A 16072-nucleotide genomic window follows, 5' to 3' on the forward strand; every position below is an offset into this window, starting at 1 on the left:
TAGTCTAGCCAGAAAGACTGCCCTACGGACAACTGCAGGTAACTGTGGGGAGAATGACAAGAGAATTCTGCACAAAATGTCTGAAGGGCACAGAGTGGGAGGGGAAACCTGCCTGGGGGGTAAGGATTATAAAAACTTTCCGAAAGGCCAAAAATAGGCAACCCCATAGGTGAGGGCGTGGCTCCCCAGACCCGAGCCGAGTAGCATCCTCACACGTGTTGCTGTGTCCACATCCCACCTGTATCATCATTTACTTAGTAATTTGCTTTAAGTTGATTAACTCAAAAGTTAAACATGTTTCTTTAAAGGGAAGCTCTATCGTGACAGTTGGAAAGCCTGTATAGTTGTCCATAAATAAAATGTAACTCTAAAAGAAACATGATGAAAGCAAATCAGTGTCACTGAGTTGCAGCTCGGTTCCATTAGTTTCCTGTTAAAAGTCCTGACATGAGGCTGCTCATGTGCACTCTCTCTCTCTCTGCTTAAAGGAGATTAGCATGTGTTAAGGAAGTGTTAAAGACAAGCTAACACCAAAATGAGATCTTATACTTCATTAAAAGAAGTATATGAAGACGTATATACAGAAGAATTATGCAAATCAACTGCACCTCAATTAAAAAAATAAAGCAGAAGAATTACAAGGGTACTGGAAGTGGTAACAACTGCATATTGTAATTTGATGTCATTCCACACATATGAGAATACCACCCCAAATGGCCTTTCCTACACTTTAAAAATACTGGATTACTCTGAATGCTTTCGTGAGGTCTCCGGAGCACAGACGAGACGTGTTGGGTGAGGTGGATGTGTGAGGGTGGACATGGCGTCTGGAACCTGGCAGCTGGGGAGCAGCAGGGACATTTTCATAACTGCGAAGTGAAATTTGGCCAGGATCACCCCATCGGATCAGCCTTTTCTGGATCTAATAATGCTTGTTGAGGTCCCTAGGAGAAATAATTTTTATTTTAATTGAAATTCTTTGATTCTCTTTTCATAACACTACAGAATTATAATAAGATCTGAAAACCCCTTTGTGTGGGAAAGAAACAAAGGGAAAAATCTGTTCTAGAGGATGTTGCTAGAACACTTAGCACGTTGCGTGGTAATCCTATGTTTATGTGTCTGTCTCCCTCACCTGACTCGCACCCCCTCCCCCAGGGGCAGAGATCTGTTACTTTTCTCTGTCTTCTGAGTATCTGGTGGAAAGACTGGGACTTTACAGTGCTCAGTGTTTGCTGTGTGAATGGCTGGACAGTACGGTGGTGGAAGGGAAGAAAAAAATCAGATACCCTTGTGTGCTTCTGACCTGTGTTTTCTTAATGCGACGCAACGTAGCATGGTCATTAATCTGAGGTTAGGCAGACTTGAAGTCTTGCCTGTTAAGTGGAGATAGTAGTAGCACCTGCTTCCCAGGACTGGCGTCAGGATTAAATGAGCCAACAGACACAAAGCCATTAGAACACAGTGATTAGCATGTAGTAAACACTTAGTCGATGGTAGGTATCATTGCTGGTGTTACTGATATAATCACACACAGGAATTATCAAATGTTTGTATAGAACGGACGCTGTGAGTTTTAGCTGCCCGTAATCTATTTTCCTTTCTTCAGGTAGTATGACCCTCATTTTCCTTTGGGGGACACTTTGCCCCTACTCTCAATCCACGTGATTTCAGTGTGACTCACATCTAGCCAATCAGTGCAGCCCAGTCTCCTGGCTACAGCTGGCTTAGTGATGAGCACATGACCTGGCCAAGCCAATGAGACCGGATCTCAGGACCTTCACCAGAGATACTGAGGAAGAGGAACTTTTTTCTACTGAGCTTGCTAAGCTGGCAGAATTTAGGCCATTGACGCTGGTGACCATCCTTGTCATCTCAAGCACAGAGCTTGCCTGAGAATGAAGCCCAAAACGAAGAAAAGCAGAGAGCCAAAAGATGTAGAGATGGAGTTTGAGTGACACTGTCTGAAAATCAGGATCTAGCTGTGCCTAAAGGTAAATCATTGATTAGTTTAGGGTTTTTTTTTTGTTTGTTTATTTCTTTTTCACTTAGGTCAATCTGAGTTGAGCTTCTGGCAGTGGTCACAGAGAGCCCTAATATACATAAGGAGTCCGAGAATGTGTGTATCTTCATCTTTTTTTTGGACCAGACTTATTTGGAGATTGAGTTTCACCCATTCAGTTCCACAAGTGGGCGTTAAGGGCACTGTGGAGAGTATGGGGAGACCAAATAAAAATAAACATAAGACTGCCTCTGCCCTCAAAGTTCACCTCTAGAAGGGAATACAAACTGTACTTTACAGTCACACCTCGTGTAGTTGAGAGACCGCGAGAATAAGAGAACAGGAAATAGAGAAAGGTCAGTTCTGCCGTGGGACTGTCTGCGAGAGAAGGCAGTGGGGTGCTTTACCACAAAATAATTTGCAGACATTTAACAGTATTCTCTTGCCTGGATTCTGGAAGCCATTTACAGGATGCTTGTTTCAATTAGATTTTAATCACCCGCAGCTCGTGTATTCCTTTAATGAGTGCCTGATGTTACCATGCAGAGTGAAGTGTGTTTTACTGCCTGCGCTCAATGAGTGCAGTCCTGCCTCGTGGACACCTGGAAGGCTGCTCCCACGAGCACTGCGGAGACGGTAAGGGGCAGGTGTCTGTGGGAACAAACAGAAGCCTGTCGCTCACACACCGATAGAGGGAGCATGTCACTCAGTCACAGCTCCTTCCTCCTGCCATCAGCAGGTGTGTGATTTCAGCCAGGTGGGCTATGAGGTAAGGGTGTCATGTTTGCCACTGCTTGCTTTCAGAAGCAGCAGAAATGCCAAGCCCTACCCACTTGGAGCTCTGATACACAAAATGCCCCATGTGTCTGCTGCTTAAAGCCTTTCAGCTACTCCTCACCTGCCCTTTCACCTTGGAACACAAGGAAGGTTCTTCATGAGTGTGTCAGGCATGGTTCTAGGTGCTTGGGAGACAAAGGTAGGTAAAACCTGCTTTCTACCCTTACGCAAGAGAAACCCAACTCAGACTTACAGGGAATACAATTAAAAGTGTAATGATTTATGGGACTGAAAATTCCAGGCAGTAGATTTAGGCATCGCTGGATCCAGCTCAGCTTATGTTCAGGGTTTGTTTTTTTTTCCCATTTCTCAGCTGTATTTTCCTCTGTGTTGGCTCCTCTCTTGGGCAGGCTCTCTCCTATTGGAAAGTGGCCCCAGTTTTTTTCCCCTTATGGGGACTCCAAGTTGTTCCAAGTTTATATTCTCCCAAATTCATATTCAGAAAAAAAAAGAGATTCTTCCTTCTAAACAGTTATGGGGGAAAATAAAGTCCTGAATCTGACTCTAATTGGCCCCAAATGGGTCACATGCCCATCCTAAACCCACCATGGTTTTGGAATACACTGATTGGCTCAAGTTTGGGTCTGGGGACCACGCTGAAGAAGGGGATGGCATAGGCCGCGTCAGAACCACATGGGCTGAGTCACGGGTGGGAGGAATTGGCTCTTTAAAGGGAATTCAGGGTGCTGTTACTAGGGGAAGAATGAATGAATACTATTCAAGCACAACCTACATGCACTAGAATCTAATCTTCCTTCAGCTGTTGCAATAAGTTCATTGCCTAGTCATAATACAGAGTGTTCTGTAAGGAGTCCAGAAAATTGTGTTAGAGAGAAAGATTTTGGAAGATCTCTTCAACATTTTCCAAGGGACACAATACTCTGATTTCCAGAATTGATTCCAGTTATCCAGAGAAAAGTGTATCTGCTTATTTGCAGACTAGAGAAAGGAAAGATAGATAATAGAGAACAGAAACACTTCTTAGGAAGAGCCAACTCCACCTGCTTGAATTACTTGCTTAACAAGCCATCTTCTGAACTTAGTCTCTTGAAAGGTCCCACCTGGGACACTAGGAGAGCGACTCTGGCACAAATCACTAGGGCTGGATGGTTATCTTCCCAGGCATAGATGGATAGGGTAGCATTCCATCATATGTACCTATTCCTGGTCATTCCCCTGAGCTTTCACCCTCTGTGAAAAGATCAAATCAGGGAGTTAATCTTGAAAAGCCTCCACAAGTGGAGACGGTATCTCAATAAGGCAAGCTGGAGGAACCAGTCTATTTGCTACAACATTGCCCTTTCAAAAAAGCAGAGGAAATGGCAATATTTTCATCCCTACCAATTTAGCTTTCTGGGTTGCTGTAAGTTAAAAGTATTTTTAAAAATAGCCATTATATATTCATGTTGGCCACCTGTAGTAGGTTGAATTATTTGGGACTCCAATTTTTTTTTTTAAATAAACAGAAGTGAAGTTTTTATTTTATTTGGGGCCCTAATTTTTCAACCCTCTCTGTAGTCACACCATTTGCCTAGGACTTTTTGATCTCTCCCACCAGGGACAAAATGTACTTCTCCACTCGTTGCCGTGGGGCCTGGCCATGTGACTTGCCTTGGCCAATGGGGTGTTGCCAGATATGACGCAAGCAGAGGGCTCAACCTATGTTTATGCAGTTGGTGGTACTTTCTTGCACCACTGCCTCAGCCATGAGAAGACACTGTTTAGCATGTTGCTCCAAGGAGAATGAGACATACCCGAGGCAGAACTTGACTCAACCCTCAGCCTGGAGTAAAGTCCAGTTGACCCCAACTGATACCACCCAGCCCCTACTGACCTGAAGACACCTGTTGGCAGCATATAAATAATTTCAAACACATAGAAAATTTTCAAGAATAGTCCAGAGAACATCTTTATGTGGATTTACCTATTGTTTTTATCATCTATTCTCCATATATGTCATTTTTTCCTGAAACATTTGAGACTAAGTTACATATATCATTATCTCTTACTCCTAAATCCATCAGTGTGTTCTACCTAAAAACAAGGATGCTCTCTTTCATAATCACAGGGCAACTGTTAACTGCAGGAACATTCACACTGATACAATATTTTAACCTACTGTACCGTTCATATTCCAGTTTTATCAATTGACCCAATAATGTCTTTTATAGGCTCAAGTCTCTTTAGTCTCCTCTAACCTGGAACAGTTTCTCAGCTGTTCTTTGACTTGAATGACATTGACATTTTAAAAATATGCAGCCTCTCCCCTCTTTTTAGCATAGAGTGTTCACCATTTGAGTTTGGCTGCTCTATCCTCATGATTCTATTCAGGCTATACGTCTCCAGCCAGAGGACTACAGAAGTGATGTCATTCTCAGAGGGTACCATTTGGAGGCACATGATATCCATTTGATCGTCTGGTCCAGGTACTGTGCATTTTTTTCTTCTGTATAGTTTCTGTTTTTCCCCCTTGCAACTAAGAAGCAATCCAAGGGGAGATATTTTAAGACGATGTAAATATCCAGCTCCTCATCAAAATTTTCTTCATATATTTAGCCTCCAAGGATGCTTTTTGCTGGAACCAGTCTACTATTGTCTTAGCTCAGACTGCTGTAACAGCATCCCATAGACTGGGTGGCTTAAACAAGAAATGTTTATTTCTCTCTGGAAGCTGCAAGTCTGAGATCAGGTTGCCAGCATGGTCCGGTTCTTGGTGAAGACCCTCTTCCTGGTTTACAAATGCCCGTCTTCTCTTTGTATCCTTGTAGGACAGAAAGAAGAAGGGCTAGTTCTCTTCCCCTTCATGTAAGACATTAATTCCATCATGGAGGCTCTACTCTTATGACTTAACTATCTCCCAACAACTCCGCCACCTTAACAATATTAACCTCCCAATTCGGGAACATGGGCTTTTTATCAAAATTTAAAACTTTCATGCTTCAAAGGGCGCTATCAACAAAATGAGGAGACAATCCACAGTGGGAGAAAATATTTTCAAATCATAACTCTACTAAGGGACTTGTAATCAGAATATGTGAAGAAACCTTACTACTCAATATAAAAGACAAATACTCCTATTCATAAATGGACAAAGGATCTGAGTAGACATTTATCCAAAAACAGATATACAAATGGCCAATAAGCACATGAAAATACACTCAATATTATTAATCATTAGGGAAATGCAAGTCAGAACCTCAGTGGGATACCTACATACCCAAAATGGCTTGCACCATTCTATAGTCCCTTATAAACTGCTAGTGGGAATATGAAATGGTAACTGCTGTTTTGAAAAACTCAGTTTGCCAATCCTCAAAAACTTACACATAGAGTTACCATACGACCAAGCAGTTTCACTCCTAGGTGTATAGTCGAACAATTGAAAACATACATTCACACAAAAACTTGTAAATGAATGTTCATAACAGCTTTATTCAGTATAGCCAGAAAGTGGGAACAACCTAAATGTTCATCTACTGGTGTAGAGATAAACAAAATGTGGTATCGCCAATGGAATATTAGCCAGCATCAAAAGGAATGAAGTACTGATGTATGCTACCACGTGGATGAACTTTGAAAACATGATGTTGCATGAAAGAAGCCAGTCGTAAAGACCTCAAATGATTTCATTTGTACAATATGTCCACTAGCAAGTTTCAAATATGCAGTGCAGCATTATTAACTATAACCCCTATGCTCTGCCTTACATCCCCATGACTTAAAACTGAAAGTTTGTACCTTTTGACTCCACTCATTTTGCTAACACCCCATCCCCTGCCTCTGGCAATCACTTATCTGTTTTCTGTATTTATGAGTTCCATTGCTTTTTTTTTTAAGATTCCACATATAAGTAAGATCATATGGTATTTATCTTTCTCTGACTTATGTCACATAGGATAATACCCTCCAGGTCCATCCATGTTGTCACAGATGACAAGATCTCCTTTTTATGACTGAATACTATTCCACTGTAGATAGATACCATATTTTCTTTATTCATCCACTGAAGGTCACTTGGGTTGTTTTCACATCTTGGCTGTTGCAAATAGTGCTGCAGTGAACATGGGGGCATGCATCTTTTCAAGTTAGTGTTTTCATTTTCTTCACATAAATACCCAGAAGTGGGATTGCTAGATCATATGGCAGTTCTATTCTTAATTTTTTGAGGAGTCTCCAGTTTTCCATAGTGGCTGCACCAATTTACTTGAATCCTATGCTTTAAATTGATGAAATATAGGGTATATGAATTATATCTCAATAAAGATGTTATAAAGTAGAAAAATACACACGCACCTGCACGCACACACATACACAAATAAGGCACTGTTTCTACAGAAAGAGTCTTAAGTGGATTGGGCCATGCAGTACGTTTAGGTGATGCTAGATGTGAACAGGAGAGTTAATAAAGAGTCCCCACAGAGTTTGGAGCATTGGTATTGGCCCAGTTTTACAGAGGAGGAAACTGAGTGGTACAGAAATTCAAGATCATGTAGCTAGCACAGGACAGAAGCCAGATTCCAAACCAGGAAGTTGACAGCAGAGTAGAACCCCCTTAACAACCACATTACTCTCTCCTGGGAATTTGTGTCTTTGTTCTAAGATAAAGGCAAGGTGGAGAATACCAATGCCTAAGATTCTCTCAGTGACACTGCTCTCTTCTCCTAGTGCCAACTCCTCAGTGCTCATCAGAAAGCACTTGGGTGCCTACCATCTGTTTAATAGACATTATGAAGTCTTGGCTTCTGCAATTTCTAGAGCAAAATTTAGGACAAAGCAAGCCCTTGGAAGGTATCAGCATGCAGCTTCTCTCCTTCAGGGAAGTGATGATGTGATGTCTGTCTGCCAATGTGAACAGCTTAGCTGAGAATGATCGGATAGAAGGCTTTATGACACAGTACCTGAATATCAGAGCAACTCTGAAAACTCATAAAGATGTTGCTCATATATAAGCTCTTTGAATGTTCATGACCACCCAGGACAACACTAATAAATTTAATATGGCAGACTTCTATTTCTTACAAGGCACTTCCGTGTTTTCATATAATACAGTGTTTTGTTTATTTACTGAACACTCATTTTTATCTGATTATTCAAGTGAATAGTAAGACAGATTTTTGTCTTCATTTTGGACTATTTCTGTGAGCTAGATTCCCACATGTGGGATAATCCTGAGTCAAAGGGTATGAACATTTTTAAGGCTCTTGATCTGTTTCCAAATTGCTTTGCAAAAAGATTGAACCAATTTACACTCTCACCAGCAGTGTATGAAAATGTATTTCAATGCAAATTCCAAGCTGCATAGTCTCTTTCCTAGGTATTTCACTTAAAAACATTTTTTTTAATGTTAAGCAAAAGCTGACCCGGAATGTTAAAAAAAGAAAGCCTGATTATAAAAATGGAGCAGATAGTTAAAACAAGTCTTAGGCAGAAATAAGCTTTAGAAGAGTCCAAGTAGAATGACAAAAAAAAAAAAATTAAGGCATCACAGCAAGAGCACAATTTTGAAGGGACCATTAACAATTTGGCTTAGATTTGGATAGCCACCGCCAAGAATGTCGGGCGTGGTCAGTGTACCAAACTGTAGTTTAGAAAAAGTTGGATATTTTATTTATTTACATTTCACTTTGTTCTAAAGACAACTTAAGATACTTAAAGGGAGAATCTTGAGAAGTAGCATTGTGTCTAAATAATCAGTCCTGTGAATATGAAGCAAACTCACGCCCCCTGAACTACGATCCGCGCTTATCTCTCCCAACACCGGATGCCTCTCCTCCGTAATCTTAGTTTGCAACCACAATGACCGGCTCTACGTCTAATAATGGGGCACAGAGATTTTAGGGGGCAATGGGGGTGGGGCAGGCAAGAGGAAGCCCGGACTTGGGGTACCAACCCATGGAACTCTACACAAATGCAAAAAGCGCTGGGACTTCAACCTTCAGCCAGAAGTCCCCCTCCGCCAGCTATCTGGGTACCCGCCGCGTCCCCGCCTGCGAGTCTGCCGTCACTACTTCTCTGTGCCCCGCTCCGACACCCGCTTCTACCAGAAAGGAGAGCTGACGCTCGAGGAGTCGTCAGAAACTCGATTTCGCTCCTTTGCACTTCTCCTTTCTCACTTTCGCTCCTCCTCTCCTGCTCTCTCACCGTTTTTCCCTTTCTTCTTCCCGTCTTCCTGTCTCCCTCCTCCACGCCTGCTCTCCCAGCCTCTTCCCCGGGACCGATTCCACCCGCCTCCACCTCGTCACCTCCTTTCCTCCGGCTCAGAGCCCCCTCCTCTCTCCTCCACGCCTCCCCTCCCCTCCGCCCGCGTCCCCACCAGCAGCCAATCAGTGCGCGGCCACCCGCGGCCCCGCCCTCCCTGGCGGTTCCGGGCGGGCCCCGCGGAGCCCAGGCGGCTGGTGCGGAGGGCGGCGCCGCGGGGCGGGGGCCGATGGGGCCTGGTGGACTGGCGGCGCCGGCGCCGGGCTGGCCTGCACGCGGGTGTGCGGGGCGGTGAGGTGGTGAGGCGGGCGTTGCGGCCCGCCCGGGATGGGCCAGCCCGGGCCCGGCGGGGCCGAGCCGAAGGCGAGGGCGGCGCGCGGGCCAGGCCTACTGGGCGGGCGGGCGGCCCGCGGACTGAGGTAGAAGTGGGAGCGGAGGAAGGGGCTGAGCCAAGGCGGTGGGTGGAGCGGCGAGGGGGGCGGAGGCTGGGCCGCGGCGGGCGAGCGGAGCGGCGCGCCTGTCCGGAGCTCGGCGGCGGCGCCTGAGGAGGCTGAGGCTGAGGCGGCGGCGGCGGCGGCGGGCCCGGACGAGCGCCCGGAGGTGGCGGACGAGGCGCCAGGGGCCCCCATGGGCGGGTGTGTGGGCGCCCAGCACGACTCCTCGGGCAGCCTCAACGAGAACTCGGAGGGCACCGGAGGTAGGTGAGCGCCAGGGGGCAGCCTCGGCCCCCCATTGTTCCTGGCCAGGCCTGGCCACCTGTCCCGGCCCCTGCGAGCCCGCCGGCTGCGCGGCCGGGGCCCCCGCGCCCCTTTGTCATCCCCTCCTCCACGTCACTCCCCGCAGTCCGCTTCCGGCCGCCCCGCGGGCCGCGGGGTCGCCCCCTTTTCTCCCCGGCCCTCGAGAAAAGCCCTCCGCGCGTCCTCTCGACCCCACTGCCTCGGCTCGGAAAACTCGGACCAGAAACTGCTTCTCTGGCCACCTCACTCCCTTTCCAGCCCGTTTAATTATTCAGGAACAGGATGGCGGCGCTGGGGTTGCAGAAAAGCGAATTGATGGGGGTGGGGTGGGGAGGGGAGCCTAATGCATTCCCTCCGACGGGCCCCGCCACATCTCTCCGCACCCGTCCTCGTTCGGCAGAGTTGGCTGGTCTCAGCTTTCCTGAGTTTCAGATGACAGCTGCCCTGGTTGGTTCCAATTTGGCCATTTAAACCTGCAAGTTTCTGGAGCTCGGCTGGGGAAGTCTCAAGTGGCCACAGGCATCATTTTAACGAGGGGTGGGGAAATGGTCTGCCCGAGTAAAACGTGGCTTCTTGCTGCAGCATGGGAATGTTGGGCCAGTGTGCTGTTGGAGTGGGCTAATCAAATTCCTATCCGTCTTGTGTAAAGGAAAGTATGTGAGTTAAAAGTACAAATACCTAAGAGTCCGACTTAGCCCAGTAGGATCGGTACTGTAAAAGTTTTTGTAACCCGGAACGCACTTCTGCTTGGTTGTAAATAGCAGTTTGCTGAGGAGAGGTATTTTAATTAAATCGTAGTATGGCAGAATAATACAGTTTTACTTTTTCTTAAATAACCTCTTGCTGAGTCCATTCCTATAGTTTGTGAAGAGGACAGAATGTTTTAGTTAAAGAAGAAACAGCTTTTAGGAACAGCAAAGATGACAGTGTTGGTTTTGTTCCAACTTTATGTTAGATGTCTCAAAATGTGGGACATATTTATAAGTTCCTAAACTAAATCGTTTGAGGAGGGTGGGTTTATAACTTTTTCTTAATATGCTAACATTTAGACCAATTGCTTGCCTGGTACTTAAGCGCCATCTATAAACCATGTACACCTATGATGAATTTCCTAAATTGCAAGATGTTTAGCCATGCCACTTCATTAAAATCTTTGGGCATCCTGTGACTAAATCCTGGACAGGTAGTTTGAGAGCCCAGCGAAGTGTGACTTGAAAAAAATCGTCCGTAAAAAACGATATTTTATAGTGCATTTCAAGTCATAGCATAATTACTTGGTGGCAGATTAACAATGAGATTCTCAGTGAAAACGAAGCAGGAAGATAAAAAGGGCATAATTTGAAACAACCTTGGGTTACAATCGTATTAGGGGTCAAAATGATTCTTCCTGCAAATGAGGTGATTATTAATGGTATGGAACTATAGATAGTGTTACTTTTTAGTAAGTATAGGTAGTGTGCTTGTTATAAACAGTGTTTAGTTTTAATTAAATTTTTTCACACTCATTTTAATATTCTGATAACCATTTTTCTCTTGTTAATAATGCACTTGAGCCAATTTATTTAAGCCTTTTTGTAGTATGACTTAGGACCAATCAGGCATTATTAACATGGGCTTTTAAAAGCAAGAAGTATTCGCTTTTGGTAATTTATTACCAATGATATCTAGTTAACTAGCTATAGTATCAATTTCTTTGAGAACTGAGTTCTCTGGACCTTAAGCTGTGCTATACCTTTTCAAAATAAAGTTTAGAAAAAAGGAATATCAATCACCAAACCTCTTTATTTTTTTCTGGAGAGAAGGCATGGCCCTGATGTAACTGGGGTGAAGCAATGAGCTGTGTGGAATAAAAGGATTATTTCTGGAATTTAATTATGGAAGTCTTTATTCTTTATTTATTGTTGTCATGATATTTAAAGAGTTAATTGTGGTTTAAAGGAATTAGCTCAGGTGAGTGTTTCAGGTTAACATGTTAAATAGTTTCTTGCTATTATAGTAGATTTTTGTTTGGAAGGGAAAGACTTTTTCCTAAGGGTGTTGGCACAGATCCTTCACTTTTCAGAGATACAATAATGGTTAGTAGTTTTAATCTGGAGATATTGGGTTTTGAAAATTTTTTTTAAATCAACATGGAGTAAAATACAGTCTTACCATGTTGAATTTCATGAGAGATTTAAGATTTTCACGACAGATTTAATTACATTCAAAATGTTGTGCAAACATCACTATTTTAGAATGGCTTGACTTTCTGAATATCAGCCAGGTTTAGTAAAATGACTAAAAACTCTTGCCATTTGAAATACTCTGCTTTCCCTTTCCCTCTGAATATAAGTCTTTTTAAGTATGCAAATGTTTGTGTGTATATTGAGAAAAACTTCCTTTCTAGGTGGATGATGTCTTTGAAGGAATTTGGTAAATTTTTTTAAAAGATTATAGAATATGGAAATGACTTAATTCACGTTGTAAGACTTGTGTTGTCTGTGTGTTGTTTTGGAATCATTTGTAGTGTCTTCTGGCATACCTTCCATCGAATTCAGTTTTTGAGTTTCAGCTACTTTGACCATTTTTTAAATGCCTAATTTTAACCAAGAAAGATATATTTTAGAAGTTATACAAGATTATTCAACAGTTCTCTCCAAAATTCCACACTTGTAGAATTTCCCATTGTTTTGACATTTTTAGACAGCATATTTTGTATGGTTCTCCATCTTATGATGACATTGTGGTGCTGAGGTTGACACTTAGGTCCTCTAGACAAGGCTCTAGCCCATGTCATTTGCTAAGGAATTAAATCTCTGATGATTTTTAAAAATAAGAAGTATGTGGAGGAAAAAGACAAAATGAAATTGATTGAAGACATCAATAACCTTTTCATATTTTGATCATTTCTTTAATGAAAGTGGTGATGTACGGAGTAGGCTCTCACTTTCTGGGTGTGTCATTTATTCTGTACATTCATTGGTTTCCCAAGATTACTGACCCAGGTGGTCACTGGTTTCCAGGTTTATAAGAGGATAATTCTGAATGCTGGACATTGATTTCTTTATTTCAGAGTGTCTTGAGAATATGGAGTTCTTTAGGATATCCATTTATAGCAGCCTTAACACCTACTTGATGAGAACAGTGGTTTTTGAATAATAACAGCTACCATTTATCCAGTATTTATTATGTAACAGGTACCATGGTTATGTTCTCATTTAGTCTTCCAACAACTCTGGGCGGTGGGTAGTAATCTCTATTTTATAGATGGAAGAAGCTGGGAGAAATTAAACAACTTACTCAACATGACATAACATAAATGGCAGAGTCAGAGCTTGAACTCGGGGTTATAATAAAGAATGCTAGTTTCTTTCTTTTTTCTAGCTTTTTAAAATTTTTAATAAAATACATATAAAACTAGCCAATTTAGCTACTTTTAAGTGTACTGTTCAGTGACATTAATTCACAATGTGCAGCCGTCATCACTGTATTTCCAGAATTTTTCATCACTCCAGATTCTGGATCCATCAAGCAGTATCTTTGCTCCCCTCTCCTTCCAACCCCTAGTAACCTCTAAAATATGTTTTGTCTCTGAATTTGCCTATTCTAGATATTTATATGAGTAGATTCATATATTTGTTTTGTGGTACATTTCACTTAGCATGTCTTCCCAAGTTTATGCTGTTGTAGCAAGTATCAGTACTAAATTTATAGCTGAATAACACTGCATTGTATGTGTACCACATTTTGATTGTCCCTTCTGTTGATGGACATTTGGATTGTGTCCACTTTTTGGCTATTGTAAAAAATAATTGCTTTATGAACTTTGGTGTACAGATAGCTGTTTGTGTCCTTACTTTCAATTCTTTTGGATATATACCTAGAAATTAATAGATCATATGGTAGTTCTGTGTTTACCTTTTTGAGGAACTGCCGAACTTTCTCACAGTGGCTGTACCGGTTTACATTCCTGCCAGCAACATACAAGGGTTCCAGTTTCTCCACATTTTCATCAACACTTGTAATTTCATGCTTTAAAACTGTAGCCTTTTTAGTGAGTGTGGAGTGAGGGTTATCTTGTGGTTTTGGTTTGCATTTTGTGATGGCTAGTGATGTCGAATATATTCTTTGAAGAAATGTCTATTTCAGTCCTTTGCCTGTTTTTTAATTCGGTTGTTTGGGTTTTTGTTGTTCTTGAACTGTAGGAGTTCTTTTATAATTCCATGTATTAAACCCTTATCAAGATACATGATTTGAAGATATTTTCTCCCATTCTGTAGGTTTTTTCACTCTTGATGGTGTCTTTTGATTCACAGAAGTTTAAGGCAGTCCAGTATATCTGTTTTTCCTTTGGTTGCCTGTGCTTATAGTTTCAGTTTTACTTATATATTTAATTATTCCTTCACTGATGGAGAAAGAATATGTGTATAACCAGTAATTCACAAATCTTATAACTAACATTTGCTTTCTTAACTATGAATAGAAAGCTGTTTTAAGCTTATTTCCTCTGTCAGATCTGGTGAAAAGGCTGATTAGCAGTGAAATGGTTTTTAAAAAGTTGACAAAGGTAGTCCATAAACTCACTTAAACTTCTTAATCAAGAGATGATTGTTGTATTTTCTGGGAAAGCATTTTACAATCAACAAGCATTGAGTACTTACAATATGCCCAATGTTGTATTGGTTGCTGTTGTTCCCAAAAAAGGAATCATGATCCTGTTTCTTGAGTATGTCGGAATCCTTTTTTAGGAAAGCATAATAAAATCTGCACACACGAAGCAACTGTAAAACACTATTTAAACAGATGAAAATACCGTTGAATAAACTGTGCAGGTGCTGAGGGAATAAAGGAAAACAAACTGATCTCAGCTGTTCAAAGGTGTGGTCCCTCAACCAGCAGCATTGCATCATGTGGGAGCATGTTGGAAATACAGAATCTCAGGCCCTAGCGCTGACCTACTGAACCAGAGTCTGCATTTTAACAAGGTTCTCAAATGATTGCGCGCTGAAGTTTGAGAAGCGTTGGTATAGGATTGCTTACAGTGGGAAGAGACTGGAGTTAGGAGCCAATTAGGAATAGAAATGGCAAGAGTTGGTGACTTACTTGATGTAGACATATAGAAGAGAAAAGAAAAGAATCCCATGTTCACCTGGGTGACCAAGAATATTGAGGTGGCTTGGCCGGTTTGAGGGAATAAGAAGGAGCTATCTGGGGAAAGCAACCTTCAGTGAAATACAACCATCCAGCATTGGTTGACAGAATAATCTTTAATGTAAGACATCATTTAGGATGGTGCAGAAGTTTAGGCATGCAGCTCCTAAATGTTCAGGAATTTGAGTGTGGGTTTTGGAGTCAGCTGGAGGAGACTGACTGAAGGTATAAAAGTGAATGACTGTTATAAGTAAGTGAAAAGAGGAGGAAAATACTAAGAACTGAGTCATGAAAATTTCACAAAAGATAGAGAAATAAGAAACCACCTCTCAGGACCTGACCATAGTAGGTGGTTGATCTACTGAGTTTTGTTGAATTTTAGGAAACAGGAAAACAGGTCTGCCTGTGAAACTGATAGATCTGATTGTATTTAAATTTTTCATTCTAGTGGGATGTTTACAGAAATTCTACTTGTAGTTTGTTACTCATATCCTAATACAAGATAGACTTCCTGGACATCCAGCCCCACAATATACCAACAGTCCCTTTGAGGTTGGTATACTTGAGAGCAAACATATCTCCCACAAGACATCAGTTATTTTTTTCACTAAGAATATCACGCATATCTATTCCTTATGTATTTTCAGTGTCCCATATGTTACTTATATACAGCATCTAACTAGATTTTTTAATTGAATTTTCTTTCGCTTCTACTCTTAGAGTTGTGCCTTTAATAAAAAGTGAGGCAAAATTGAGCATGACTAGGGCTAAAGATTAAGTCTCCTTTTACTCTTAAAGTGACAGTGGAAGTAAAAATCTTCCATATTTTCTGGGTTGGTGAGCTCTGGGGCTTTATGAGAGGGATGCATGAAGTTTCATACCAACTGGGGAGAGACATACTGTGAAATAGACATTTACTGGATGTAGAGCAGAGGGTGGCTGATTTTACTGGGAGTGGTGGTGTGTGGAAAGAACTAAAAGGAAAATAGCAAGAAAATGGAGGTCGGAAATACGGTGGTACTCTGGGTGGGTCGATCCAGTAGGTATGAAAACTGAAGTCAGGCCAGAGAAGCTACAGTTGGAAAATACTGGGATATGCGGAAAGCTGAATCCTCTTTGAGAACAGGTTTAAGCATTCCAGTTCGCATTAAAAACTGATGTGGTATGT

The 16072-nt window shown here is 42.1% G+C and overlaps 1 protein-coding gene and 1 long non-coding RNA gene across 5 annotated transcripts in view; one reads left to right on the top strand and one right to left on the bottom strand.

Annotated features, from left to right (window-relative positions):
- Positions 1-5474: 5474 nt before the first annotated feature.
- LOC116285053 (uncharacterized) lies at positions 5475-9094 on the bottom strand. The gene is made up of 2 exons (XR_004194707.2): positions 8981-9094; positions 5475-5600 (listed from the first exon to the last, which is right to left on the bottom strand). It is a non-coding gene; the product is annotated as an uncharacterized lncRNA (long non-coding RNA).
- A 115-nt stretch (positions 9095-9209) lies between these two features.
- Positions 9210-16072, top strand: part of UBTD2 (ubiquitin domain containing 2) — a 40195-nt gene continuing 33332 nt past the window's right edge. The window contains exon 1 of one of the 4 annotated variants that reach the window (XM_072947236.1): positions 9210-9456. Coding sequence is in view for 1 of the 4 variants with exons in the window: in XM_072947232.1 (XP_072803333.1) it covers positions 9665-9734 (70 nt within the window). In the remaining 3 variants the exon portion in view is untranslated. Of the gene's footprint in view, positions 9457-9506; positions 9739-10113; positions 10222-16072 lie in introns of those variants that run through there. The other 3 variants (XM_072947232.1, XM_072947233.1, XM_072947234.1) reach the window with 3 other exon arrangements.

Source organism: Vicugna pacos, chromosome 22 (assembly GCF_048564905.1).
Source record: "Vicugna pacos chromosome 22, VicPac4, whole genome shotgun sequence".
NCBI classification, from domain to species: Eukaryota; Metazoa; Chordata; class Mammalia; order Artiodactyla; family Camelidae; genus Vicugna; species Vicugna pacos.